The sequence below is a fragment of the Pezoporus flaviventris genome, unplaced genomic scaffold (assembly GCF_033815535.1).
Source record: "Pezoporus flaviventris isolate CSIRO_AGI_PZ_B2104156 unplaced genomic scaffold, CSIRO_AGI_Pfla_v1 ptg000023l, whole genome shotgun sequence".
NCBI lineage: Eukaryota > Metazoa > Chordata > Aves > Psittaciformes > Psittacidae > Pezoporus > Pezoporus flaviventris.
The window spans coordinates 14,759,448-14,787,052 of NW_026892571.1; the positions used below are offsets into that span (position 1 = coordinate 14,759,448).

General features: G+C 39.1%; 1 protein-coding gene across 2 annotated transcripts in view; it reads left to right on the forward strand.

Annotated features, from left to right (window-relative positions):
* The window catches only part of RNF130 (ring finger protein 130), a 42,746-nt gene extending 16,809 nt beyond the window's left edge, over positions 1–25,937 (forward strand). Inside the window, exons 3-9 of one of the 2 annotated variants that reach the window (XM_061456913.1) lie at positions 7,258–7,508; positions 10,718–10,789; positions 12,604–12,686; positions 20,038–20,134; positions 20,522–20,726; positions 22,778–22,871; positions 25,745–25,937. In XM_061456913.1, coding sequence (XP_061312897.1) covers positions 7,258–7,508; positions 10,718–10,789; positions 12,604–12,686; positions 20,038–20,134; positions 20,522–20,726; positions 22,778–22,871; positions 25,745–25,760 — 818 coding nt within the window. In that variant the 3' untranslated portion in view covers positions 25,761–25,937. The other variant, XM_061456914.1, reaches the window with a different exon arrangement.
* The last annotated feature ends 1,668 nt before the right edge of the window (positions 25,938–27,605 follow it).

Below are 27,605 nucleotides of genomic sequence, written 5' to 3' on the forward strand. Positions count from 1 at the left end.
AGCAGAAATATCTTTTGAAGATAAAGACATATTTCAGAAATGTGTGAAGCTGTGACATGAGGAACAGTTTTCAGTAGTGTCATGTGTTAGGATTATACCATTTCCCTAGTCAAAACTTAATGTGATTCTTCTACTTTTTACTAATTTGCATTTGTTCAAGGTTTGAATATAAAATTTGGTCTACTCTGTTAGCATACTGATACCTCAACAGTAAAAGTAGTCATTAAATAGGACTGTAAATGGAGTTTACTCACCATAATACATAGTTAAATGCTTTTAAAAGTATATGAATGAAAGAAAAAATTCTGTGCATGGATTATGGAAAGGGATGATAAAATGATGAACTCCTTTGTACCGAGTTTGTGGTGGGGTTTTTATTTTTGCATCATTATTTAAGTGAAATGTCCATTTCCTTTTCAAAAAAAAATTGCAGTGTAAGTAGATGCAAAGAAGCATTGCTAAAAATGTTGTGTGAAATGTCTCCAAAATCATTGTAACATCTGTCTGCTTTTCCCTTATCTCGGCTTGGCTTTCCCTAGTGTAAAGAACCCGAAAGGTCACATGTATTAAAAATATTATTTCCCAGAAGATAAAAGTCCTTCTATAGAAAGGGAATATGCGATGTAAGTGGAATGATCAAGGCAGTCAAAAGTGAAGGAGAGGGACATGGTAAAACCCAAACCCATTGTCCTTACCATTTTAAGTGAACATTGCTGCAGTTCTGGTTCCAGAACATAAATTTTTCTTCTGGGTGCTCCCCCCTTCTCAGCCCAGCCATGAAGTTGTTTGTCCTCATAGTGCCCATCAGAAGCAGCTTAGAGAAGAAGCGAGTGCATCTTGTAGCTTAATAGAAGGATCTTAATTTTTCTAACAGTGTTTAGTGTAGTATAACTTACAGTAGAAGATAAGGAGCTCTTTGGGTGAGGTTGTTAGGAAATGGTCTGCAGGGAATCTGAAGTCGCACACCTCTGTTCTACCTACTAATATTGTATCTTTAAGAGACTATAAGCATTGGTTTTCTTGAGTCTGGTGTGCTGACTGTAGCAGAGGCAGCTGGACCTTGTCAAGCTTGAGGAAATCCAGGGGCATCGCTCCATCATCTCACATGTATCAGCATGATTTAGACTTGTGAGTGAAGCAGGATTTAACTGTGACTACCTGTTTTGATTTTAGGTAGATTTCTTCTTAAGAAACGTCTACCTCAGTGTCAGAATGGATCAATCAGGTTATGAAATCATGTGTTAGTAATTGTCATCTAAATAAAACCCAACAGTTTCCTCACCTGATTTTGTTATTTAGCTCTCCTTTTAGGAACTCTTACTCATAGTAGCTTATAAAGCTGATCAAATATATGGCAAGAACATGACAGTGAGGCATCGTTTCTTGTTTAATGAAGGGGCATTGGAATGATCATTTCTACTTCTAAGGTTATTATTTATCACCTATGGGCTTAATTTAATGTGCTACAGGCTAGCACAACAAGAATCTGATTAGGCTTCAGTGTTTGGTTTGAAGTTAGCTGTCACACCCATCTTTGGAAAGCTGCTCGTGCCCTGTCTGGTTTTCTAATCATATGCCTCAATCCTAAACTTGTTTTTCTTAAAGGAGCAGAACTTTGTGGGCATCCATCATATGTTTATGAGCATTACAGCAATGCATGGTACATTACATATGTCAGGATTTTGCAATCATATTTAGAGGGTGTAGGGCAGTGTCCTTTCTTAGCCTGGCAGGATAAAATCTGTTGAAGCTCTGCTGCAATCAGAGAGGACTTTTAAGTGTTCTTCAGACATTGCTTGTAAATTGACTTTTTTTTGCTTGTAAATTATTTTTTTTTTATAGGTTTGTGTAGCAAAGAGACTTGTGATTTCTGCAAATACTTGCTTAATGTTTTGGGATACTTGCTTGTTCAACTGGTTGTGTATAATTGCGTCATCCTGTCTGACTTTTACATAACCATTTCATATAGTGTTGTCCTTCACAGTTTTTCTTACTGTAGTGTTGTAAGATCCATCTGACACTACAGAAAATAGGCATCCTGAAGGTAAATGTTTACAGAGAAGAATTCATCATTTTCAATATTACAGAGGCAACAGGAAGACAAACATTTTAAAATTCTATCCAGTCTAGTTTTAAAATTGATGCATGTTCTTGGCATTAAATTCTTGCCTTGTTCAGAACGAAATAACTGGCATTATGGGTGATTTTTGTTTTCTGTTTTCAGAAGTATTTGATTTGGGACATCTCAACATATTTTACTCCTGAGATTGCACTTGTGTGTTGACAGCTTGGATGTGCTTTTGCTTACTTTCTGATTAGATCAAAATCAAAATGTGTGCAGCTAGACCTGTTTTAATTACTCTGAAGAGCATGCCAAGGCTCTTTCTCTTGGTGTCTGCTTTTCCAAACGCCTGTTTTAGAATGTAAGGCTTACTCTTCATGACATGTTTCTAGCTTATATCAGAATAAAACTTACCTGAATAATTTGTGCGTTTTCCCCAATGTTATTGAATACTTATGGAATTCATATTTAAAAGTTACAGTTTTCTAGCAGTGCAGCTTTGCATATAGCTCAGTATGTCTTTCCCTTTCCCTCACCTCATGGGTTTCATGGATCATATTCTCTGTGGATAAATCCCTTAACTTACAGAGGTAGTTGTTGCTTCTGCCTCTGGCCCTTGCAGCTCAGATGTCATCTGGTGTTTTCATAGAATTCTCAACATTTCATATATAACCATAGTTCTTCATGTGTCCTTTCCCATTTTCTTTGCTGACGTTTTGTGGACTGCTAAATTCTGTTGGAGTGGTTTCACTGTTACTTAATGTTATTCCAAGAAATCAGTCACTTGCAGTAATGGGACTGATCCCTTTCCTGGATGCTAATTACTGATTTCTGATATGTGTTCAGAAGTGCTTAACATACAGTTACAGGATTTTAATAGGATAGGGAAGTCTGGTATGTGAAGATGGGCAGTTTTATTTCCAGTTATCACTACGATGTTCTAGTTGTTGCAGTCAGGTAGGTGGTGGCATTTCAATGTCTGAATCATGCCCTGCATCCAGCCTGCAAGTGACTGTCTGCACCATTCTTTATCTGTATCAGGAAGGTGGGATTTTGTTCGCTTTTTTTAAGGAAGTACTCAGAAATATCCCCCAGCAGAATTACTCAGATAAATGTGTAAAGTTTAGGTTTTTCAGAACTGAAGTCATAAAAGCATTCAGTTACAATTAATTATTGTCTGCTATTTAAATAGAGAATTATATTCTTGTGCAGGCTGTCTGCTTCATGCTCTCCATGCAGCATCAGCAGGCACTCTCAAAGACCTAAGAAATTACAAGGACTTCAGCTGAAAACATCAGCCATTAGAAAAGTCCTAACCTTTGTTATTAACCTGACTTAATTCCCACTTCTCTGCACACGTTGCATCAAATCAAAATAGTTCAGTGCCTCTTATAGGTGCTCCAATGTCTCCCATGCATGAGATGGGATCTAAGTTTTTGCCTTTCCTGTCTGTGAAGGTGGTTGAAGCATTGCAGCAGAGTAGCAGCAGTACAGTGCCAGGTTGCTCATATGCTGAAGAGGAAATGTCTCTCCTGCCCTTGTCCCAGAGTATTGACCAAACAGCTGCTTGGGCTGTTCACAAGCCCAGGAATAAAAAAATCAGCTGTTTGGTGGTTGCATTTTGCCAGGCTGCTGTTCCCTGCATCCTCCAAGGGACAGTAGATGGATGGAAGGTGTGTGAAGTCTGCTTTTTGAACCATGAGTGTCTTTAGCTTGGTGTCCTGGCCATAGTTGCCCATATTTTGAGCTTCAGGCAAACATTTGGTAGTTAAGAATCAACAAAACAAGCCACAAAAGAAAACCATTGTTTGCTTGTGATGAGACTAGTAGTTTTTCTTTGAGATGACTTTCTGTTGACTTTCTGAATGTGCTCTGTTAGAATTTCTAGGAGATATGGATAAGCTAGAGAGAGCAAAGCAGTTTCCTTAAGAGCTCTGCAGGAAACGTCTGGATATTGCTGGTTTTCCTGTCTTCTCGGTTTTAGTGTCTTAGCTTTTAAATCCTTCTCTCTTCTCATCTCCCAAATATTGTTACACAGATTTAATGATTAATGCAACTTCATTCTTTTCTATACATAGAGTTGTATAACTATCCTCATTAAACATGCACATGGTGAAATTGCACGCTAGAAAGAGCTGTCTGGGCTTGGATGATAGCAATTAAATGATTTATATTTACAGGCGTCAATATTTATCTTAGGTCTACCTGCTGTCCTCGCTCATCATCTATGGTTGAGCATGTAGTTCATTAGCTTTAGCTAGCATTACAGCTTATTTTCCCTGGACACTGTGTTCTTAGCTGAGGAGAAGTACTGCTTTTCATGAGATTACGTAGCAAGACCATATTCTAACTTTGAATTTTCTATGCAAACGCTGTTAATCTCTCCATGTTCCCCTGAGGGATTTTTTTTCTGCTTTAAGTTTCAGAAATGCAAGGTTTCAAGATTCTTAAAATATGAGTTGGTGTCTCTTCCTGCCCCCAATTGTTCTCAGACAGGGAGCTCTTGCTAAAATTATTTAGGGTGATGCCCCTGACAAAAATACAGATGAACCAAGTCCCAGTTTCCACTGAGCTTCAGTATGTTAAACAGGCACCATTTATTTTTCTTTTCTGCAGTTTTCCTTGGCTCTTGCAGGGTCAGAAGCAGCAGTAGCACTTCAGCTGTTCCCAGTTGAGTCATTTGGAATGCAAATCACTTTGCAGCCATGCCAGTGGTTCCCTTTGTGCTGGCCTTTATATAAAATGCATGACAGATTGTCAGCTTTGTCATTTCCTGGGCAGCAGGGAATAGGTAGACAGTTCATCTTTGATTCAGACAGAACTGGACTAGTATCGGAAGGTATTAGTCCGCCTTGCTTTGCAGATATCTGTAATCATGTCAGAATGCTACATGGAGTGCTTCTGGCCGATATTCTGATACTAACATAATTCCTTGATGCAAATAAATACCTACTGGGTAAGCTCAGCAGAATATGTGCCCTGGGGAATACAGTCACCCCACACCCTTCCCTGCCTTGCTTTGCTATCCAAACTAGATATGGAAAACAGTATTGAAGCCTAGGGAAAATACCAAGTACCTGCTCTGGATTGGTTGTGCACCACCTGAGCTGCAGGGGCTTGGGGTTGCAGGAGCATGTGCTGCATCTATGTATAGAATCTTGCAGGAGGTGGCTCTTGTTCTGTAATTAAGTGCTGCAAGTCTGGGCAGGGTCTGTTTCCAACTGGACAAATAGAAATCAGAGTAGATTGCCTGAAAATAACGTAAGTGGTGGATTTTTACTGTTTCTGAGCTTTGCTGTCTATTAAATATCTCGATTAATTTGAATAAAACCAAGCTCAGTACCTCTCGATCTGAAGCGTCTCTGGAGCTGAAATACAGTGGACCTTGTGTGAATCTGTGGATGCTAGTGATTAAATAAGTTATATCCATAAATTGTGTTGGGTTTTGGTTGCTTATGCAAAGCTTTTGAGTTAGTGACACATTTTTCAAAAAACTCAGAAGGAAACACCGAACATTTTTGCTACTTAGACATGTGTTATTAGGACAAGGCATGAATGTCTTTGCCATTTAAATTTTAAATAAGGAAAACTTGAAATTTCTTGGGGAAAACAATTTGGGGGCTGTAGAATATTTTATAAATTACTGTGCTAATCTTAATCTCTGAGATTACCAACTTTGAGTCTTCTGAGTAATTATGTCAGCACAGTCCACACCACCAGTGTTGGGGAACTTGTTCTGAAACCTGAGGATAGTCACTGCAAAAGTTACTATTTAGCATGGTGAATTGAAAGAGCAATGAAATAACATTTAAGACTGTTACACAACTCTATTAAAGCCCCATCTCTAAAAATTATCTGTCTGGGTCTTTCCCACTGATTTATTGTGCCCTGCGTTTCAAAGATGCTGCTCTTTGGGTGTTCCACATCATTTTGTGGATACAATAACTTCTTAAAAATCAGATTTTGATTAAACAACTGAAGAAATTGCTTGTGTTAAATAGAACCTTGTGTTCTCTCTTCACTGTCGCAGTAGGTTCTCTGTAATTTAAATCCACTCTAAATCCAAAATCTCAGTCTGAAGTTACTTACATTATACAGCTCCTCTGTGAGGGAATGTGAACTGAAGCAAGCAGATGGAGCAAACAGATGAGCAGACTTTGCAAGCAGTTTGAAAATAGGACTTGAAAGGGGTTTTAGTGTAGGAAGCAAATAGAGCTGGATGAATAAGAATGGTACTCATAAGGCTCTTTTCTTTCTGGCTTTGCTTTTCTTGTAAGCTTTGCTTTCTTTGAACTTAGATCAGAATTGCCCTGAGTTTAAGGTCCTCTCTTTTTATAGGGCCTTTGCTTTTAAAACATGAGTGCTCTCTCTTCTCTACGGTTGATTTTGTTTTTTCTCAGCAAGTCTTGTGGTCTGATTCTGTCACTCTCTTTGTATCAATTTTCCCTTTGGGGAAGGAGGTAGTCTAGAGGCAATACACCATGAAAACCAGATGGGCTACGCATTCAAAATGGAGCTTATGAAGCTGTCAGCTTCATTGTGATCTTATCAAGCGTGTCTTTATACGGATGATAAAATCTGCACTCAAATTTCTGCCAAGTTTTTTTTCATTTCTTTTCTACCTTGCATCCGGACTTACTTTCACTTCAGACAGAAGTGATGTACGTAGATGTTTGACTTTGTTGCTTCTGTGCTGAAACTGTGATGTACAGGTCCTTGACAACCTTGATGGCATGTGAAAGCCACATAACCTCACGGGGGAATCTGCGTAACTCTCCAGAGCAACTTGTACATAGCACTAAGACCACTCTAGCAATATCATTGAACTCACTGTTTCAATGTTTTGCTGTTGAGTTGCCCATTTAGGTATCCACAGCTTCAAATCTGGAACAAATGTACTTTTGAAAGCTAGTTCAGACTGCACACAGTATTTATAATATGGGAAGTACTGTGTAACAACTGGTAGAGACCTGTTGCTATGTGTGGAGCTGCAGGTAGTTTGAATGTTAATGCCTTAATTTGAAAATGTGATTTTGAAGAGCAAGCCATTAGTTGAGTGCCCAGTCCCATGTTCCATGTGCTGTAGATGGCTTAGATTGAAATCTCCCAAGTTGTCAAATGGCTTTGCATTTGGAGAATCTTGTGTGTGATATGCTATTTTTAAATGTAAATTACATATTTCTCTTTTTTTATAGGGACTGGAGACATTGTTGCTGTCATGATTACAGAATCAAAGGTTAAGGAGATCCTGAATTACTTGGAGAAGAATATCTCTGTCCTGATGGCAATAGCAGTCGGGTCCCGTGTTCCTCCTAAAAACTTCAGTCGGGGCTCTCTAGTCTTTGTGTCAATATCATTCATTGTTTTGATGATAATTTCTTCAGCATGGTTAATATTTTACTTCATCCAGAAGATCAGGTATACCAGTGCACGTGACAGGAATCAGGTAAGGGCACTCCTCTTTTGTTTCTCTGTGTTCTGGAGGTGATGTTTCTGTGTACAGTAGTCGATAGAGAACAAATAATGTCCATCAAAGTAGTGTTCACAGCCTCTTTGTTCCAAGGCAGGGCATGTTGCTGATCAAGGATTTTTATATAACAAAGTGGTTTTATTCTGAGTAGCACCAGTACAAGATCTTATCATATGACAGGAAAGGATGGAACTGAAGAAAAATAGCTGCATTTTGATGAGTAAAAGTCTAAAAGGAAGATCCAGTTCTATGTTGGCTCAGTAATACATACTATGTGTGCGTTGGGAACAGGGAGGAAAGTTAAATAGTAAATGAAATTGTATAGTGTAGGGGATCACAGAACTAATGTTATGAATTCCATCTATGTTGTCAAAGATAGCAGTTAAGGTAATCGAAGAGGTATTTCCAAACTTTAATCTGCCATGAGTGCTAATTAGTGGTCTGTGTTTATTTTCAGCTTTATTCAAGATTACGGTTGGTATGGACCACCCAATTCTCCTGGCTATGTATTTTAAGTAAAATTTAGTTCAGTATGCCTTTTCTACATTCTTTTGCAATTAATTTAAGACCTCAATTAAGTATGGCCACACTCAGAGATCTTGACTACATCAAGTCATCAATTCAAATATAGATTAAATGTTAAAAGTAAATGTTTTACTAGCATGGCCTTAATGGTGCACTGCCTCTAGAGTGTGCCTTGGCTTTTATCGAGAAGGGTCAGTAAGCCTCAGGAAAACCACTGTGTTCTCTTTGCCTGTATCTGTCAATGCTAGCTTACAAAGCTGCTGGCCTCTAGCCATTGTCACCCCTCCTTCTCCCAAATTACAGCTAATACACAGGAGCTCACTGTGAGGCAGTGCTTTGCTGTTTTGTCAAACCTAAAACAAATGCAAACTTAAAACTTCAGTTGTGACAAAGGATTTCCTTTTTAGCTTCTATAAATAGCATCTGGTGCTGCAGGTCCCATGGGCATCCTGTAAATTTTCCTAAGGATGTCATTCTTAAATGACCACGCTGTAACCAGTACTTAGTGTGGTCCCTTGGGGTGGTGAAAGTTTAAATATAACTGCTACTCAATGAATGTCTGTGGAATATTACATTGGGCCTTCTCTATCCCCCTACATGGTTCTAGGCTTCTTCCAAATGTCTGTGTTTCAAAACAGTTGCTCCGTGGGGAAAGGGCTTTTATGACCTTTTTTCTTTCTTTAGATTTTTACAAAGGTCAGGAAAAACTTGATGAAAATTTTATGTGGTTTAAAAAGCTGAGCTTATTAAACTTTAATAAGAAGGCGGTGACAGCTAAAGCTTATTTTTAAAGAGCCTGGAGAGCTTTCATGGAGAGAAGGCTGTACTGTTAGTGATGAAATAACTTGGTTTAGATGATGATCTTGTTTTTAAGTTATGTCAAAGCACACTTTAAAAAAGAAAAATCAAAACCATCCAAACCATGCTGTGTTTTGTAGATAGTGCAAGTAGATGTAAGTAGATACTGGTATTTCACATTGCTCTTGTGTGCTTCCGCCAGACGTATGCAAGTCTTTTACATGTGGTGGTGGCTTTTCCATCAAGATAGTTCTGGGTTTTAAAAGCAAGCATATGCTGTGTGCCTATCCCCTACTGTATGAAAATAGCAAATCCTGAGCATTTCCAATGTTAGCATAAAAATGTATTTGTTATAATTAGAAAATGGAAGAGGTGGATCTCTTAAATGGAAGAGTACATAGGCCAGCATGCTTGTTCCAGGACGTGTAATTGAGATTTGCTTAAATTGACCTATTTCTCAAATGTTAAAGTTGGGAAGATATTTCTGTCTTCAGGAAGCAATAACTTCCTCACCCCAGAGCATCCCCTCTGTTTCTGCATTTCCTACATGGGTATTCTTCAGTAGCTGGAACTGAGTATCTGATTTTTTCAAATCCATGCTCTAAAAATAATAAGAGGTATTCTTCTGTGGAAACCACAAAAAAAGTGTTTATGTAATTCTAGAATAACAGTGGTATTCAGTTGATTGTCCTGGACTTCTGAGGTCTGTGTTTCTCAAAGAAAAGCAGCTGCCTTAGTTTCAGTTTCTATGCAGAGAACCCCCTATGATACAGGGGGTACACCTTATGCAGGATTTTATTTTTTTTTTTTCAGCTGTATAGAAAGTGGGCAGAAAACCCACACATTTGTTTCAAGTGATACGGGAGGTTTTGATCGGTACAGTTCACGTTGTCAGAAACAGCCCATCTCTTTCAAAAGCATAGTACTTGTTACATGGTGGAGGTAAAAGAGTAAATACATAAACTTCCCTTTTTCCAGTCAATGTAAACCAAATCTGATATCTCAGGTCCTTGGAACAAGAAGACATGAGCTTTGTTCCACTCAGTACCCTGGGTCTGGGATCTCATGGACCAGCTGTCAAACAGCCATTCTTCCTTGACTGGGAACTAGGCATTGCAGTAGGAATGAGCACTTGAATTGCAGAAATGGTTCTTTCATCCCCCAGTGGTGGTCGTAAAAACAGCATAAGCAACAAAGAGCTTGGCCTCTGCATTCAAATTGAGGTTCATTTTCAAACCAGTATTCATTTCAGCTTTATTTAAGTCTGTATTGGCTTATTTAGATTTCATGACCCATATTTTTTTCCTTTGTGAGATCCTGGTGGTTTCAGGTAATAGCAAGGGAGAAACTAGGTTACACTCAGAGCATATCTTACATCTCAGAATAAAATTGGCCTGCTCAGGGGAAAAAAAATAGTAATAATTCGAGCTTCAGAAGAGAACCAGGGGTATATTACATACAGCATCCTGAATAAAAACCAGTATGAACAGACTATAATGGAAATCATCAGGAGGGCATGTTGCTTCAGCTTTTATCCTGTGGGCTGGGTTTGGTCAGTTTTGTCACACAAATGTTGGATTTGTGTGGATTTCTGTGGATGTTGATATGGTCCATGAGGTTTATGCCCGTGCTTACTGAGTGCATTTGTGAGCTCAGCCATTAGGTTTTTTTCTTCCTGACATCTGTGCTTTTGAGTATGTTTTCTGTCTTTTTGTCTTACGTGTGAAAGCCTTGGGTGTTGGCCTACTGCCGTAGTGTGTATTGCAGTGTTAGTATTGGGCCCAAATAAGTCATTCTAAAGGACAGTAATGAAGCTTGTTTATCAGGGTTAATTTGTGCTCTTTTATTTGTCACTTTACTAGCGTCGTCTTGGAGATGCTGCCAAGAAAGCCATCGGTAAATTGACAACCAGGACAGTAAAGAAAGGTGATAAGGTATAATAATAATATTTCAACATGGTAAATTTGAGCATCATGTTTAATTTTTATTGGGGGAAACAATCTCAGTTTTTCCTTTCTGCTTCTGATTTATGACTTTGCCTTCATTGTTGGAGGCTTACTTTGTCCTGTGGTATTTTATTTAACTCTTAGTATCAGTGTATGCTGTTAAGTCGGTACATTTCAAAGACGTTTTTCTTGCTTAAATACTACTTGCATTCCATCTGACAACTGTGTCAGTGGTTTTGTGTGCTGGCTGGCTGGGGGTTTGTTTATGTGGAATTCTGTAAGTTTAGAATCATTCCATATGCAGGTTGTGTAAAGTAAAAATAAGTTCGAAAGACTGGTATTTAAGGACAATAGCTTATGCAAAATATGAATATCCAGTAATCTGAGGGGAAGCATAAACAGGTATTTCATTAAAGACAGTAAGTGCTAGTCCAGTAATATTTCTTGCCAATATAAGTATATATAAACTAAAATAGGTGGTGTGTTAAGGCCTAAATTTTTCCCGCTTTTGGGAGCACTACTGTCTTTTATTCTTAAAGGAAAAAAATCACTTAATCTTGCTTAATTTCTGCTCTTTAATTTGCAAAAGGCAAGGGAATTCTGGCTATGATTTGATTTTTAAGAGAAAACTATTTCCTTTTCAGTGTGATTTGGTTTTATCTCTATCAACACTATCAGCAATAGTGTTAATAAAGATAAAAATCATTTTATCTTCATCACGAAGTGGTGGAAAAACTTACTTCCAGAGAAGAGGCAGCATTAATGTCTTTGCTCTTTTTTCCCTCCCTATGTAGTTTTATTTCAAGGCAGCCCACTGCACTAAATCCTTTCTGTGGTTATGGGAGTACATATAGATATGGGGAACCTTCACAAACTAAAATTAAAGATGCTGTCATTTGGTAGCATAAATTCAGAACTGTTAAGTGATGTGCAGGTTGCAGTACAGGCAGCATGAGGTGCACACTCAGGTGAACAGAGTAGGAGAAAACCTGTCCAGCAGAGCAGCCCACCGGGATTCTGTGCATGCAGCACCAGCTGGTGCTGACCAGGTAGTGGTTGTTTTGCTGAGGTTCCTGACTGTAGCTTCCTCATAGATTGCTGGCATCAAAAAGTATAGAAAAAGAATAATAAACTTGAACTGAGAGAAGGCACAGTCTGTTTGATGTCACAGGCCTAAACATTTTAATTCTATATTGCTGATGCTGTACCTACATCTAAATGAAAGCAACCCTTTTTCATTAGCCACTTTTAAATTCTGATGTTTATAATGATAAAATAAATCGTAACTTGGAAATCAGGAAAGAGACGAGCCAGTGAGTGATCCCCATCTTCATGGCTGGATAATAACTATGATAATTCTGTAAGTAAGCAGCAGAAAAAAATATGGGACTACTCTGGAATAAGTAAAATGTGCTGGTTCTGGCTATAAAAGAGCATTCCAGGATTCTTGTCCTGGAAAAAAACAAAACAGAACAAACTGAGTAAAATAGAAGTTTTAGCTCCAAGCTGAAGTAAAGCCTCTAGGAAAATTGCCACTATATTTTATAGCAATCCAGCTTAGGATAAGAATCATCTTAGGCTTATGTTTCAGATAATCATTTACCAGCTCCATGTGAGGAGAGAGTTTTGAATGTACGAGATATATTCCAGCGTAACTTAAAATAAGTAATAACCCGGTCATTCTTTTGTATCTTCATAGTAAGAACCACTTGGCACAATGGAGGTCATATACTAGTCACAATTACTTTTACATTTGTCATAGCCTCAACTCTTGACTTGAAATTTCATTCTATTCATTTTAGGAAACAGACCCAGACTTTGATCATTGTGCTGTCTGCATTGAGAGTTACAAGCAGAACGATGTTGTTCGCATTTTACCATGCAAGTAAGCTAGTAAAGTTGCTTTGTTTGGAAACTATTCTTTCTTTGTGCTCTTTTGATTTTCATGTAATATTTCATGTGTATTATGATTTACAGACACAACTGTTAGAAGTTACCAGTCCTAGTGACAGCCACTTTATTTTAGACTGATAGTAGAAGGTATGAAGGTGTTAATTTGGCACTGTTATGACCACAGAGATTAAACAAAAGATTCTGATTTTGAAGATGGGCAGTTTGGGCATATCAGCAATGGAACTATTAAGATTGTAAGGGGGAAGTCAGACAGTGATGCAGATTTAAGGACTGGTCAGACCCAAAAACCTGAAGTATAATGAACCAGGTACAGCTGCAGCATTCTGCACAGTAGATATGCAACACTGGCTGCTTGTTTCTGAAACAGTGTAGGAAATGGAAATGCAGTCTTTCCAACCTTCATACCTCCTCTGACATTAATCAGCCACTGTGCTGTCATCTGTCTTTGATCCCTCTGGTGCAGTCTGTTCTTGACTTGTGCCTGAAGATTTGCATTTGCTGCATTGGTGCTCAAAATGTAACAATTTCCTTCTTTTATGCCATTCTCTTGACACTTAAAGGTTTTCATTTTGTTTACATTCCACTTCCATTCTCTAATTGTTTCAGGATACTTGCTGTTTGAGAGATTTAAATACTTATCCATAAGGTGATTTGTTTCGGTGAATTGGTACATATTGGTAGCCTTAAGGATTAGCAAGGACATCTTTCCCTTGTATTGTGAAATGCAAAGATTTCTCCTTATCTCCAGACACAAAAAGCACATTAGGATACATATATATGGAGCCAAGATCCAGTAATTTGGCCTGTGCTTTGTATATAGTGTTCTGCAGGATACTCTAGAAGCAACAGTGTCATGGTGTTGGAGTTGATCTTCAGTCATGCAGCAGCAGCACATAAGAGCCCATTATTGGTCTCCTAAGCCCTCCTGCAGGCTGCTCTGAATAGCTGGAATATTTTTCTTCTAATGCATGATGAATTTCTAACATCATAAAGGCAAAACAGTATTATATCTTACTGATGTAAATGTGTGCATTCTACTTGTGACGCTAGAATTTTAATTTAGTTTACTTTACCTTCTGTATCTCTTACACTATGGGAAGCAATGACTTGTTTCAGATTCCTGGTGTTGTTGTTTAGTTAATACACTGTACAAATGTTTGTTTAGAAATTTCCATTAAACTATTTGGGATTAGAAGAGTTTGGTGTTAAAGATTTGGTCACGCAGATGTCTGTGCATTTCTTTTTTCACATTTCTATCATTTTTACTCAAAGATGATGTCCTCTTGTCCTGAAAAATGTACTCCCAAGTCTTAACTAAAGATCCTGGTTATGTTCTGCATTGTAATCTCAAGTACAGCTTGCATCTGTGAATTGAGCCCTACTCTTTGATTTGTTACATAGAAGATTACTTTGAAGTTAGAGGAGGAACTTCTGGAAACTGAACCCCAGTTTTGGGCCACTAAGATGATGGTTTGATAAAGTGCCTCTTGAAAAATCTTTACTTGTGTAGTTCAGGGTGGTTCTGTGAGGCTCAAGGATGTGGAATGGAGGTTCACAAATCCCACTCCTCTGTGTGTTTCTCTTGATACTGAGCAGAGGTCAGAGAGATGTCCTTGCCAACAAATAGAGAATGAGTCTTCATCTGGTTGGAAAGCATCTTCTCTCACTAAGCATAAGGCAGAGTTGGGACTAAAAGACAGCTTCCTTAAACAACTGCTGGTGTCCAAGCAATGGCTCTGTTCTGGTATCAGCAGATATGATGCAGATCATTTAACCAAGATGATAATTGATTTTTTAATTCTTTTTATTTTTTTAATAAAAAAAATCAAAGTGAATTTCCTTCAGACAACTTTGAGGCACAGTCCTGCAGATAGGAAGCTCCCTGCTCTCAGGGGTAGTTACAGGTGCTTCAGGGAGCTGGATGAAGGTGCATCTGACTGCCATCTTAGCGCCATCTCCCATATAAGGGAGATATCAAGGCTCTTGTGTAGATTTCCTGTTCTGTTTTTCACAAGAATATAAGGTCAGTGGAGGCTCAGATTCCATTCCTGCTGAAGGCCATATGACAACTTTCATGTTCACTTTGTACTTCTCTTTTTTTAAATCTCACTTTTCATCTGCAGCAGCTCGGGTTTGAGTTGAGTCCAAAACCACTTTGGCTAGGCAGAAACGTTGAAATGAATACGCTCCACAAGACGTTATATTTGTTAAAGAAGAGCCAACCAGTACCTGCAGAGATGAGCCCAGTAAATTTCAGATTGCATTTAAGACTTTTCAGTCTTCAGCTTTTGAGAGGTTTCTCTCAGAATCTTGCTTTGGAGGTTTAATCCCTTTCTACTTCCTGATACTTTAACCTCTCATTGTAGTGCAATAGGCAATGGTAGTTTAAAATGGAGAAGAAAAAAATCGGGAATCTCAAGCCAAATGAGACATTTCAAGAAGACCATGGAGAAAATGGCTTGTCCAAGAGGAAGTAAATGAAAGGCTTGAAGTTTTTCTTACTGTGCCTGTTGAGGAAGCTGTAATCATTACACAGTAGGAGTCACTGACATATGACATCCTTGCTGCTTTCATCAATTTAGAAGTAGCATTTCCCTTTGGTACCACGACTGTTCTCTGCAGTTAAGTGTGGTCTGTCACTCAGTGCCTCAGCAGCAGGGAGTCTGTTCTGGGCAGGGATGCAGCATGCAAAACCTACCAGAAGCTGAGCAACTTGCACCTCATTCTATAGTGAAACAAAATGTTTGTGATGTGAAGTTTTGTGGCCAACTTAAAGTGAAAATGATTGCAGATAATACGTTGAACTTTTATAGCTCGTTTTGTGCTTCAGAGAAATATGTTCAGTACCAGCAGCCTATGGACATACCTACAGCTTTTGGTGCACAGAGGCTACCATCTGTCTCAGGCTTAAAAGCCTGAGGAGCAGCTCTGTCTTTTGTGAATATCATTATGTAAGTTAAAAATGAGGAAGCAAATGTCAGAAGGATTCTAGCAAAAGACAGACCTCATGGACAATTTCCTTTATTCGGATATTTCTACACCATCACACCACTGTGTCTAGTTGATGAATGGGTACTGGGTGAAAAGTGATCAGGAGGGGGTAGTGTGACGGACTTGTAAGAGATGAGGGAAGGGGAGGGCAAAGTGACAGCTTAGTGAAAAGCAGAGAGTGACATTGGAAAGGGCAGAAAGATGACCTGGGAATGAAGGAATTTACTAGGTAGGAAGAGAATTAATTAAAGGAGCAGTGAATACACTAAAATAAATGATTTTCGAACCCAGTTCTTTAATAATTCCTTTACTGGCGAAGGAGGAAGTGAGAAAAGTGACTAAGCAGATCATCTGTTGATTCTGTGCTGCTGCAAATAGCTGCCTTTTGTTTTTTTGGAAGCAAATTAACACAGTATCTCAATGCCATCCTTACTGCAGTGCCTCTGCACAGCCCCTGTTTTCTCTGCTACCTGCTTGTGAAGGCAGTCTCTCGTTTACCCCATCAATACTGTATTTGTGGAAAGCACTGAGGCAGCTCTCCCTTGGTATTGTCTATTGGGGGCACACATGTGATGCCTTCCTGCCCACCACAGCAGTCCAAGCATCTCTTCTCAGATGTGCTAAGTGTGATGGGCAGCCTGCTGCAGGGCAGGAAGGACCTGCGTGCTGCTGGGAGGTTTGTACCCCAGGGCAAGGGGAGCAGTTGCCTTCAGCAGTAACCAAAGATGCTACTTTGCAGCAGCACATTGATCCCCTTTGGTGGTGTGCTGTGCTGCAAGCAGGGAAGTGTAGTGAGCTCTTGGGAAATGGCAGTTATGAGCTCATTCAAACCCTGCCCCTTGTGTGATATGCTAATTCAGAGGTATTACGCTACCAAAAGAGATTTCTAAATCACTTTTTCTTTGTGAAATGCCACAAAGAAGTTGTGTTGTACAACAAAGTCAGGATTATGGTGTTTACTACGAGCTCGAGGGCAACTGGCTGGGGTATGCTGACACAGTGGAAAAATACCTGCAGGTCACCCATTTGGAGTTATGCCTGCATGGGAGACTTCGTCAGTGCTACTAGCCTGGCTGCTAGCCATGCTTCCTCTAGCCCTGAGGCTGGAGAAGCAGCAAAAGCTGTGTCGCACTTCACTCCCTGGTGTATGGCTTCTGGGGCACCACCATCAGCTGCTGTGACCTAGACCATCTTCCTAGCAACTCTTCAGATTGGTGGTCTTGTAACGCAAGTGACAAAATAAAAACATTGAGAAGGTTTATGATAGAGGATGCAAGGGCTTACTTTGTCAGACTGAGGTTTAAAAATAATTCATGTGTTTACTGTCTATATTCCTGTATAACTTCTCCTTAACTCTTTCAAGCAGAGATATCCAGGCAGAGCCTGAGCCACGATGATGGTATCAGCAAGCTTTTTAGGGAGTAGATAAACAGCATAAGTAGTAGGCAGAGCCATGCTGATCTACATCAATAAATAACCTTGGAAAACTGCACTTTTTTTTTGAATTAATATTCTTGAGGGTTTAGGAACTAAAAGCAAAGAATTAAGAGGTCACAAAATAGTTATGCTGTTTTGGTGCATTTGAATTCTATCAAACTGCTAATGACTCTTTAAAGTAACTCATAGTATTTAGTGGATGCATGTTGTCATCCATATCAGTCGTCTGCTTTGCTTGATCTGAGTGCTTCTACAGCACTGATTAGCTGATAATATATTAAAACTGGTTGCATACTTCTGTGGAGTCTTCATGTCTGCTGTTTCCCAAAATACTAGATTTTCATGCTTACCCTACTCTACAAAAACAGACTTCAGAGACTTAGTAAGAAACATAAGCAACTAAAAGCCATGATTTGCCTAACATAGAAAAACAACATCTCTATATGTTTCAGAAGATTTCAATCCATTTTCTGCCACCCAGGATTTCTACATAGTTTCCTCTAGCTTTGTGAGTAATAAAGGGAATGCAATAAGACCTAATAACGATAAAGTGAGTCTGTGTTTTGTGCAATTATTAGAACAGAAATCACTGTACATATCCTGTTTTTCATGATTGCTATATTGCTAAAAGGGACAGGCCAGCAAAGTGATGGAGATCCTCTAAGCCTGTTCCTGCAATATCTGGGTTATAGATAAGCAAAGTTCTCTTGCTCCCTGTCCATCTTCTAGTGCCTCTATGCATCTTTAGTTTGTACAGGTAGGATATGTAGTTGTAGCTGACTGGAGCCTAGGGTGTTGCTATATTTTAGTCCTTCCATCAGTCTTATGAGCCACAGACAAAACATAATTATATACTGTCTTTTCCATGTTTAGTAGCAATTTTAGGAGTCTTTCTCTTGGGCCTTTTTCCAGAGACTTGAAAGAGCATTACCTGGTAATATGCCTCATTGGGTCTCTGGTTTTGAAATCCCAAGGGGTAAGGAGCAAAAAAGTCTCTGACCCCATGGGGAGTTTACTGAGGCATGGTGCAGCAAGTATAATCTGAGAAGAGAGGGGACAGAGTATCTCAACTTCCTGCTACCTTGGGGGCATGCATGATCTCTTACGGACTCTGATAGTGGCTCAAATAGATGGCAGGAACTCCTTGTTCTGCCACTGCCCCTTCTGGTTTCAGAGCATAGCTCTTCACTGGCTAAGCAGCCCTTGTAATAGCTGATCTTTGTCACGATCACCAGGCTGTCCTGTTTGGGTGTGCCTGCTCTTGCTGGCTTTTTGCTTTTCAGTCGTTGCCACTGGAAATGAAAGATCAGGGTTCTTACTGTAGGCAGTAGTCAGACTAGGTTATGAGTAGTTGCTAAAGCTGTATTGTGTAGGAAGTCTAGTTATACCCATTTTGCTATGAATATGCTCTGATAAGTTCTTCGCCTTTTCAAAAGCCAAGAAGCCTCTCCTGGGTTCAGCTGTAACAATTATTTTTCTCCTTTCTAGTAGCTGGTGCAGTGCTGTGTTTCAGCTTTAGCCTGAGAACAATGCTGATACAACACACTGATGTTTTAGTTGTTGCTCAGTGATACATACTCTGATCAGGGACTGTTCAGTTTCCCATGCTCTGCCAGTGAGGAGGGGCACAAGAAGCTGGGAGGAAGCAGAGACGGGACACCTGACCCAAACTAGCCAAAGGGGTATTCCATACCACATCATGTCATGCCCACTATAGAAACTGTGGGGAGTCACCCTGAAGGTCCAGATCACTGCTCGGGTTGAGAGGGGTATCGGTCGGTGGGTGGTGAGCGATTGCATTGTGCATCACTGCTGTTTATTGAGGTGGTTTTTTCCTTCCCTTTTTTGTTTTATATTCTCTCCCCTTGCTACTTCCCTTATCATTATTATTAGTAGTAGTAGGTTTATATTATATTTTAGTTATTGTACTGTTCTTATCTCAACCTATGGGGTTTACATTCCTTCCATTCTCCTCTCCATCCCACCTGGGGTGGGGGAAAAAGGGAAAGTGAGTGAGCGGCTGCATGGTTCTGAGTTACTGGCTGGGCTTAAACCACGACAAAGCCATTTCCTTTAATTCCATTCCTTTAGATATGTTGTTTTGGTCTCTGCGTAATACTTCATTGTTGTATTGGTTTATATCAATCCCAATACCGTTATATTTTTATTTGTGTATGCGACTTAAGATTTTGTGTGCAATGTAGGTGGCTGTTCAGACTGTTCTCAATCACCGAGTTCACTGCTATGCAAGTAGAAACCCAGTTTGCCTTTTCATCCTTGAAAGATTCTTCTTTTTCTGTTAGTGTTCTTTTTTGTGTTCCTCATGACTATTATATGATGATGGACGTGTTTTCCTTCCTGGTGTCAAGAAATACTGGTTGTAGGGAAAGCTTTCTTTTTATTTAAATGTGATAATTATAAAAGCCCTTTCTTAATCAAACATAAATGTGCTTGGATTGGTTGTAGTGACTTTTGAATAAAATTGACTGCTGGTCAGTCTGTGCTCTTCCTGCCCAATTTATGGCCAGGTTCTATATAGAAATTGAGTGAAAACTTTACGTAAGGTTATAGTGGGGACTTTGTTACCCTTTGTAACCCTACCAGTTATTCTGCCCATGTGCATATTCATATCTGCAATAAAAGGGGAGGTGAAGAATCCTCCTTTTAAGTGTTTTTCTTCCTAGTTGAACTATTAGTAAAGGGTGGCAACAACAAGCAAGAGGTTTTGATTTATTTTTTTTTCTTATTGCTGTCACCACAGAGTACTGACAATTCTAGAATTTGTTTTGCTGCCTAAATTTAAAAAGCAGCTATCTAAAGGTTTGTTGAAATAATTCCCGTTATGTGAAATAGAATTGCTTGAAAATTATTTGTGTGCTTGTCTGTTCTTCTAGGCATGTTTTCCACAAAGCCTGTGTGGATCCATGGCTTAGCGAGCACTGTACATGTCCAATGTGTAAACTGAACATTTTGAAGGCACTGGGAATTGTGGTAAGTTGCACTGTTATATTGTGGATGAACTGTTTTTGCAATTAATAACAACACATCTGGATTTGTAGATGAGGGTACAGTAGGATTTGGTGCATGTCATCATTGCTCACAGTGGTAAACCATACAGGCATAGGCTGCTATACAAGCATATTTGTGTCCCTTTCTTGAACTTTAATCCTTTTATCTGCTTCTTCCTTCACTTCTTTAAGAGGGAATGAAGTAGCGACTTCACATAGAAGTTGCTAATTCATGTTTTTCTCTCTTGTGTGTTCTGAGGACAGACATAGTGGCTGAATAAAGTGTTTATGTGTGGTTTTACTCCATTTATAGGTTTGCTACATGTAGAATATTCACTTTTGTAATGGGGAATTGCTTTTATCCCTCCAGCCAAACGTGCCATGTACAGATAACGTAGCCTTTGACATGGAGAGGCTCACCAGAGGCCAGCCAGCGAGCAGGCGATCAGCACTCGGTGATTTTGCCAATGACAGCTCTCTCAGCCTGGAGCCCCTGCGCACCTCTGGGATGTCACAGCTTCCACAGGATGGGGAGCTAACGCCAAGGTCAGGAGAGATCAACATTGCTGTGACAAGTAAGTTTTCTTTGGTTTCCAATACTCTTCTATGGTTTCCGTGGTATGTGACGCTTGCTCTGCTGTAGCTCTGTGCTTCAGGGCCGTGGTGAAAGATTTCCCTGCAGGAACAAAGGTGACCTCAGTGTCTCTGTAAGAGGCATATGCTCCGTATTGAAACTGATAACTCTAGGTATGACAGTGCCAACACTTCCATTATTAATGGTATATCCATTTAGATCTGCATGCAAAGAACACTGGATGACCTAAAATGGCAACAAAATGACCCTCTTGAATTTGGTGACCAGTATGAGAAGCTGTGTTGCCAAAACCATTATTTACCCTTTCAAAATACTTAACATGCCATAATTTATACAAATATAAATATTTTAGCTGCTTGCTATTTCTGCAGAGATTTTTTCCCCTGAGAACATTACTACTGGAATTTTAATGTCTCTTAGCAGATGGTTTTTGTCCCAAAAATTGTGAATTAAAAAGAAGTATTTGATGTATCAACATTTGAGTATTGTCCAAGTAGTTATGATATCAGAAAACTGTTCCTGCACTGCTTGCAAGCTCTCATCCATAAGAACAGCATGGGAAATTTCCACTCACTGGATTTTACCTAAGGTTTTTAATGTATGATAGCACTACAGTGAATACAATGTCTGAAATTGCATAATTTTTCCATATGCTCTAGAGTCTCAATTTGATGCGTGAATGGTTGGCTTTCTGTCTGAATTGCAGTAAGAGAATGCATGCAGGACAACAGTCTAATTTCCTCCTTGTTTTTTGCTGATGTGCATTTATGATCTGGATTTTGAACTTAGTGACACTGTTTGCCACTGATATATGCATAAGAGGCAATGTGTAACTGATGCAGTCCATTGGAGTGTTTCTTTAGAGGCTGCAGCAAAGTAAATGTCTTGTTAAAAAAATCTCATCTTATAAAATACATAGTCTGTATCCAGAAGTGTCCTGGTCTGAGAAAGAAAAATCCACATATAAAATCTGGTTACTTTACAAAGCAAATAAGTCACTTTGTTGTACAGTGTTCGACATCTGAGTCATCTTGTATTCAGCTCTGTTGAACAGAGAGCAAATCCGTTGGTGTGCTGCTTTCCTTGCCATGAATGGGGAGACCGTAGTTTAACTGAAACTTTTCACTGACTGGTGTTACAGAAGGTATTTTCACTCTCTGTTCCCAGCTGTAGCACTGCTCGTGCACAGATGGGATGCCAAGGCTAAAGCAAGAAATAATCAGCAACAGTTCATTCTGACAATGTTTATAAAATAAGGCTTTAGGAAAGGCTGTTCAAATGTTTGGATTTTATGGGTGACACATGCATTCTTTGATGCATGCAAGTTAAACCGAAAGCTATATTCAGCAAACATCTTTGTATTCTGAACTATTGCTAAGTGCCAAATTGAACTTTGAATAGTTAACATTCTATAATAGCCTGCGTTATACTACTTCTTATTTTTTCAGTGTGTCTGCATGTATGCACTAATGTTGAAATTACTTTCCCATGTTATATTCCTGTCTATTTAATGGAATGCTCTAATGATGTTTTACTATTCGACAAGCTATCCTATTTTTGTTGGTTTTTAAAATAACACTATAGCATTTATTAGGGGAGGGGTGGGGAGGGTGGTGGAGACACAAGTTAAGTGTGAAAGTATATTGGGTGTGCTTATGTGAAGAACTACATCTCAGCTAATCTAAACCAACCCTGACAATCTTCTAACTTGGGGGTGGACAGAGCTTTCATTACATTTCCCCTTGTTCCTGCATTTCACTTTACGTTAAGTAATTTTTCTTTGTCACTAACCCTTGGGATCAGCCAGGAAATGTTGTGCCATGCTTTTTTCCACACCTTTCTCCACTTCTTCTTTGCTAGCCTTCTCCAGTCAGTAACTCTGTGGCTAACCTCCTTCTGCTTCACCTCCTGGTGCCAGTCATGGCTTAGAAGCCTCTTGCCTTCCGCCAGTGGTGTTTGAGGGGAATATTGGCATCGCTTTGACATAAGCCTTCTCCCACGAGTGATTTCCTCCCTTTCCTTTGTCAACAGAAGAATGGTTTATTATTGCCAGTTTTGGCCTCCTCAGTGCCCTTACACTCTGCTACATGATCATCAAAGCCACAGCTAGCTTGAATGCTAATGAGTAAGTAAAAATTCAGATGTTTCTATATATTTCTGGTGGGTGGGTGTCATGGAAACATTGGGAACAAATACCAAGAAATAGGAAAACCATAGTTTTCAAAGAATCAAATGCCTTTTCTGCATTTCTCTAATGTAAGTCTCTCTCTTCACAGTAGGCTCCAAGATAACATTTAAATCCCTCTTAATTTATATTTAGCTGTATTGTCGAGGGCAATCTTCTTGTTAAGTGGAGAACATGGAACACGGAAAAGAGAATATTTATATTTAGGTTCTGATCAATGATCTAGGTAAACATTAGATTTCTGCCATTAAATATCCATGTTCAAGATTCACCTGGCAGAACCAAAAATTACTACTATCAGTTACCTTTGACAGTTTCACCTCAAAATCATAACCAAATTTCATATTAAGTAAAAATAAAAATCTGCATCCCTAGTTGGCACCCATTCAGCAAAGAATAAAGGTATTTAAATATAAAGCTAACTTGTTGCTTTCAGGAGAGGGAGATATAAAAGTACCGAATCCACTACTGTTTCTTCTCTCATAAGTGAAGGTAGCAGACCAGCCTTCTGAGCTCTCATTGTAGTATGCTTAAGAATTACAGTCAAAGGAATGCTTAAAGACATCTGTGCTTTCTTAATTATTATAGAAACCCCAGTGCCTCCCTTCAGATAGGTGCTAGAGTCATTTCTTGCCCAGCCTGACTTTCACTCTTTTTTATAGTTCTGTGTAGGCAATTATAAATCAGTTCTGCAGATCTATTAGCTGGGTACATCTGGTGTATGGAACATCTGGGCTCATGATACATATTTAATCATTATCTGTTTGGGGAGGGGAAGTGTCAAAATCCTTCTTTGTCTCAGGACATCTTGATGCTTTCCATTAATGTGTTGATCTCTTACCAAAACTGGGCTGAGATTCAAAGGCATTCTCCTGCACAGCCTGGGAATGTAATGTTATAAACATGATTTTTTAATTGTATTTTTTTAGATGAGAAGTGCTTTTTTTTACTTTTATTGCTGCCTGGAAAGTATAAGGTGTCCTTCTCAATAAAATGGAAACACAGCTAATAGTCTCCAGTGTAATATTTTAGACAGCTTTAAGCTCATCTTCTTCAGGAGGGGCCATAAATTCTTACAGGTTTTGGTCATCAGGAACCTTTATTACCACTAATTTGCAAATCTTCCTTTCCTCCTCTTTTCAGATGCTAATTCCAAAAAGGGTTAATGAAAAAAAGTTTTAGAACTTCAAACAGCCCTGTCAGGTCTCCTGATTTATTTTTTTTTTCCCATTTGTCAAAATCTTGGAATTTCCACTATCGATCAGCAGCTTGGCAGAAAAGCTGTGCCTGAACATAGTTAATCTGCACTGAAAAATAGGTTGTGAAAGCAGGGAGCAAGATGAGTTGTGAAACAGGAATGGCTGCATTTCTGGGCATTTCCACATCATTAGGAAGGAGAGAAGGAACTGTAGCCCGTGTAGTATCATCCAGATGTGGGCACTGATAGCAGCTGTGTTTCTCCCTGCCTTGCAACTCTTCTTTTTGTTGTCTTTTGCTCTGTGGGATCTGGGTCTATTTTTACTGAAAGGGCGAGCTTCTCCACACTGCTAAAGTTAGGGCCTCCAGCAAAGTGTTTTCACAGTGATGTTTCCTTAGTACAAACAAAGGATGTGCTGATGTAAGGAGAGAGCTCCTTTCCCCAGTGCTAGGAATGAAAATATGAGCATATACAAGGCTTTACTTTGAGGCAGACTTAAGAAAACTAGCAAGTGCAGAAACCAGAGCTGTCAGAAATCACTTATTCATGGAACCGAGGTACCTAGCTGTAGCCTTCATCCTCAACAGCTTTTCAGCTGAATCCTTTGGGATCTAAGCAGCCTCTACAAGTGCTGCCAGGTTCTACTACTCATTTTAGACAGTTTAAAATGTGAATGTATGACACTAATCCTTAGATTTATTGTTTAATTGACAACTTATGTTCCCCAGTGCAGACTAAGCATTTCCTGTGCTGAGTATCATGCCAAATACATGGCAGCTCCCTCTCACTGCAATTCCTATTAAATGTCATAACAGCATACCTGCTTTTTTATGCTGTTCTCCATATAAACACCAATGCTGGCATACCCTACGTTTGCTACAATAGTGTTTCAAGAGGAAGCTGAAGGTCTTTTTCTTACCAGAAAACAACAGTAGCAAGAATGAGGCCATGTAATATGCTGATGCAAGCAAATGTGCCAAGTATTCTGCATTAAAACTCACCTAAAAACATGTCCTGATCCTTTCTTTTTACTATGTCCTTCCTGCAGCTTAAACATTTATTTAGAGCAGTAGTTCTGGATTGTGTGTAGATACATAACTAACTGTGTGTGTGTATATATGTTTGTGCATATGTATATATACACACATACATGCATTTTTAAATAGTCCCTGATAAAAGTAAACATTAAGTGATATGAGAATAAGGAAACAGCTGCTTTCTCTTGGACTTCTAATATTTGTGGACTGTTACTGTTAAATGAATTAAGTAGTGATTTAAAGGAACAAAAGAAGCAAACTGCTTCTTGGGAACAGAAAGCAGTTTGAGAAATTACTGTACAACTGCTTTAAAGTCCAAAAAGCCCAGATGTTGGATAGCACCACTGAAAGTTGTCAGTAGCAGATGGAGTTTCCTCAGAAGGTCAGAAGTGCTCAAGCCTTTGTCCTGACTGTTTTACTGGTCATGTAAGAATGATGAAAGGACCTCTTAATGCTCTGGCTTGTATAATTAGTCATTTCTCACTGACTTACTTTTACAGGATTGATTGATTTATTTTAGTACTGGCAGTATTAACTTTAATATAAATATTTTGTTCCTCTTTTTTTCTGCCCCACAGAGCAGAATGGTATTGAAGAAACGCTTTCCGGCCGATTGCCTTGGAGAGAGACACCTATTTTTATGCATCATTTATCGATCATGCAGCACAAGCAATTATTTAGTACATTCTATTTTTTCATAAAATTTGCTGATGCCAAAGCTTTGTATTAAGGAAAAAGTGAAGAAATAAAAAACCCCCTTTAATTATGAAATCCTACTGTGTGAGAATTGTATTTTTCTTGGACTTCCTGTGTTAGTACTTAGGTCTGACAGCCTTTTGTACATTTTATATGGTGCTTTATTTCCTTTGAATATTTTCATCTTTGCAGATCTCTATTCTTCTCCTTTTATTTTGGGACACACAAGCCTAGCAAGTGGAAATCTCATGCAGTGCCGTTCTTATGATGCCACCCAGCACTGGAATGACTGTCTAGGGTACTGTTAGCAATTATTCCATACCAACTTGTTAGGGAAAAAAGCTGGGAAAAGCATTTTAGTATATAATAGGCTTACCTTGACTCCAGCTGAGAATGAATTGGAAATAAGAACATTTTCTCCATTTCTCTTCCTGTAACACTCCTGCATCATACTGGGAGGTTTGCAGTGTGATTTTTGTCTTCAAGTCAGGCATTGCTGAAGGTTTGCAACACCATTTTCTTGACATAGAAATCATAACCCTTTTCTGTCTTTTACTTTCTGACAAAAGTGAAGCTACTCTAAACCACTTCTTTCCTTACCAAATGAAAAGGTAGCTTTCCCCTGCTGTCATCTCTGAAGCCTCCTTTCATATTAGTGACAGGGGTTAGTTTTTGTTCAAATTCAGATCATGAAAGATTGATAATCGTCCTTACTGTAATGTAGAAGCTCTATGCAAACATGTCGCTTCTTGCAGAGGGAAAACATCTCTCATCGCTGTCCTCAGCTCGGGCTGTTTCACCCAAGTTTACTTATGCAAGCAGCATATGAGTGATTTCACAACAGTCAGTTAGAACATGTGGACCTGATTCGCATCCAGATGATAATGCCTGAGTTAATGAGATGGGTAGATGAAGGTAACAAATCAGTTGACAGAAGCTAAAGCCTATTCTGCTGCATTTGGTTGGTTTTGTTGTTCTTGTATCAAGGCATAGACATTTGAAACTTAATGCTTTCTAATTTAATTAAATGAACAGAGGAGCAATCTTACTTTGATTTAATTTTTTTTATGTACTGGGAAATAGAGGATTTAATTTAATTTTATTTTTACGTATAGGCACTTTTAGAATTTAGGAACACAGCCAGAGTCTGCATTAAAATAGTTTCTTAATTCTTGTTTGTCCAGCAGCCTTCAGCTGAGGCAGCTTTTATAACAAGAAATGAAGTACGTGATAGCTTCAGTACTTTTTGTAGAATTCTTTTTCAGCACGTCCTTGCGAAATTCTGAAAGAAACATGAGAACAATCACTAGATCAGTAAGTACATCTTTAATAACTAGAAAAGCCCATTGTACCTACTCATGAAGAGGAAAAAACCCCTCAGACTGTGTCTGAGGTCTGTCTCCTTCTAAAATACAACACGTGTCAACTGAGTGTTGTTGCCAAAAATGGAGGAGTGTGGTTAGAGCAGGATTTAGGGTACAGGCTATGAAACAAAAGGGTGACCTATTTTTTTTTCACCCATCTCTCAGCAGCAGTAGTAAAATTGATAAGTTTGTGCTTGTCTCCTGAAACCAAAATCACAAAGTGCTTTTTAATTCTGTGGAAGGGATGCTCAGGCACAGCCTCGACAGCGTGGTGAGCCAGATGCAAAAGGCATCACAGACATGTCCAGTTCATGTTGCTTCTACGGAACAGCAGCAGAAAGAGAAGTTGAGTGGTACTGGGCACAAAATGGTTGACAGG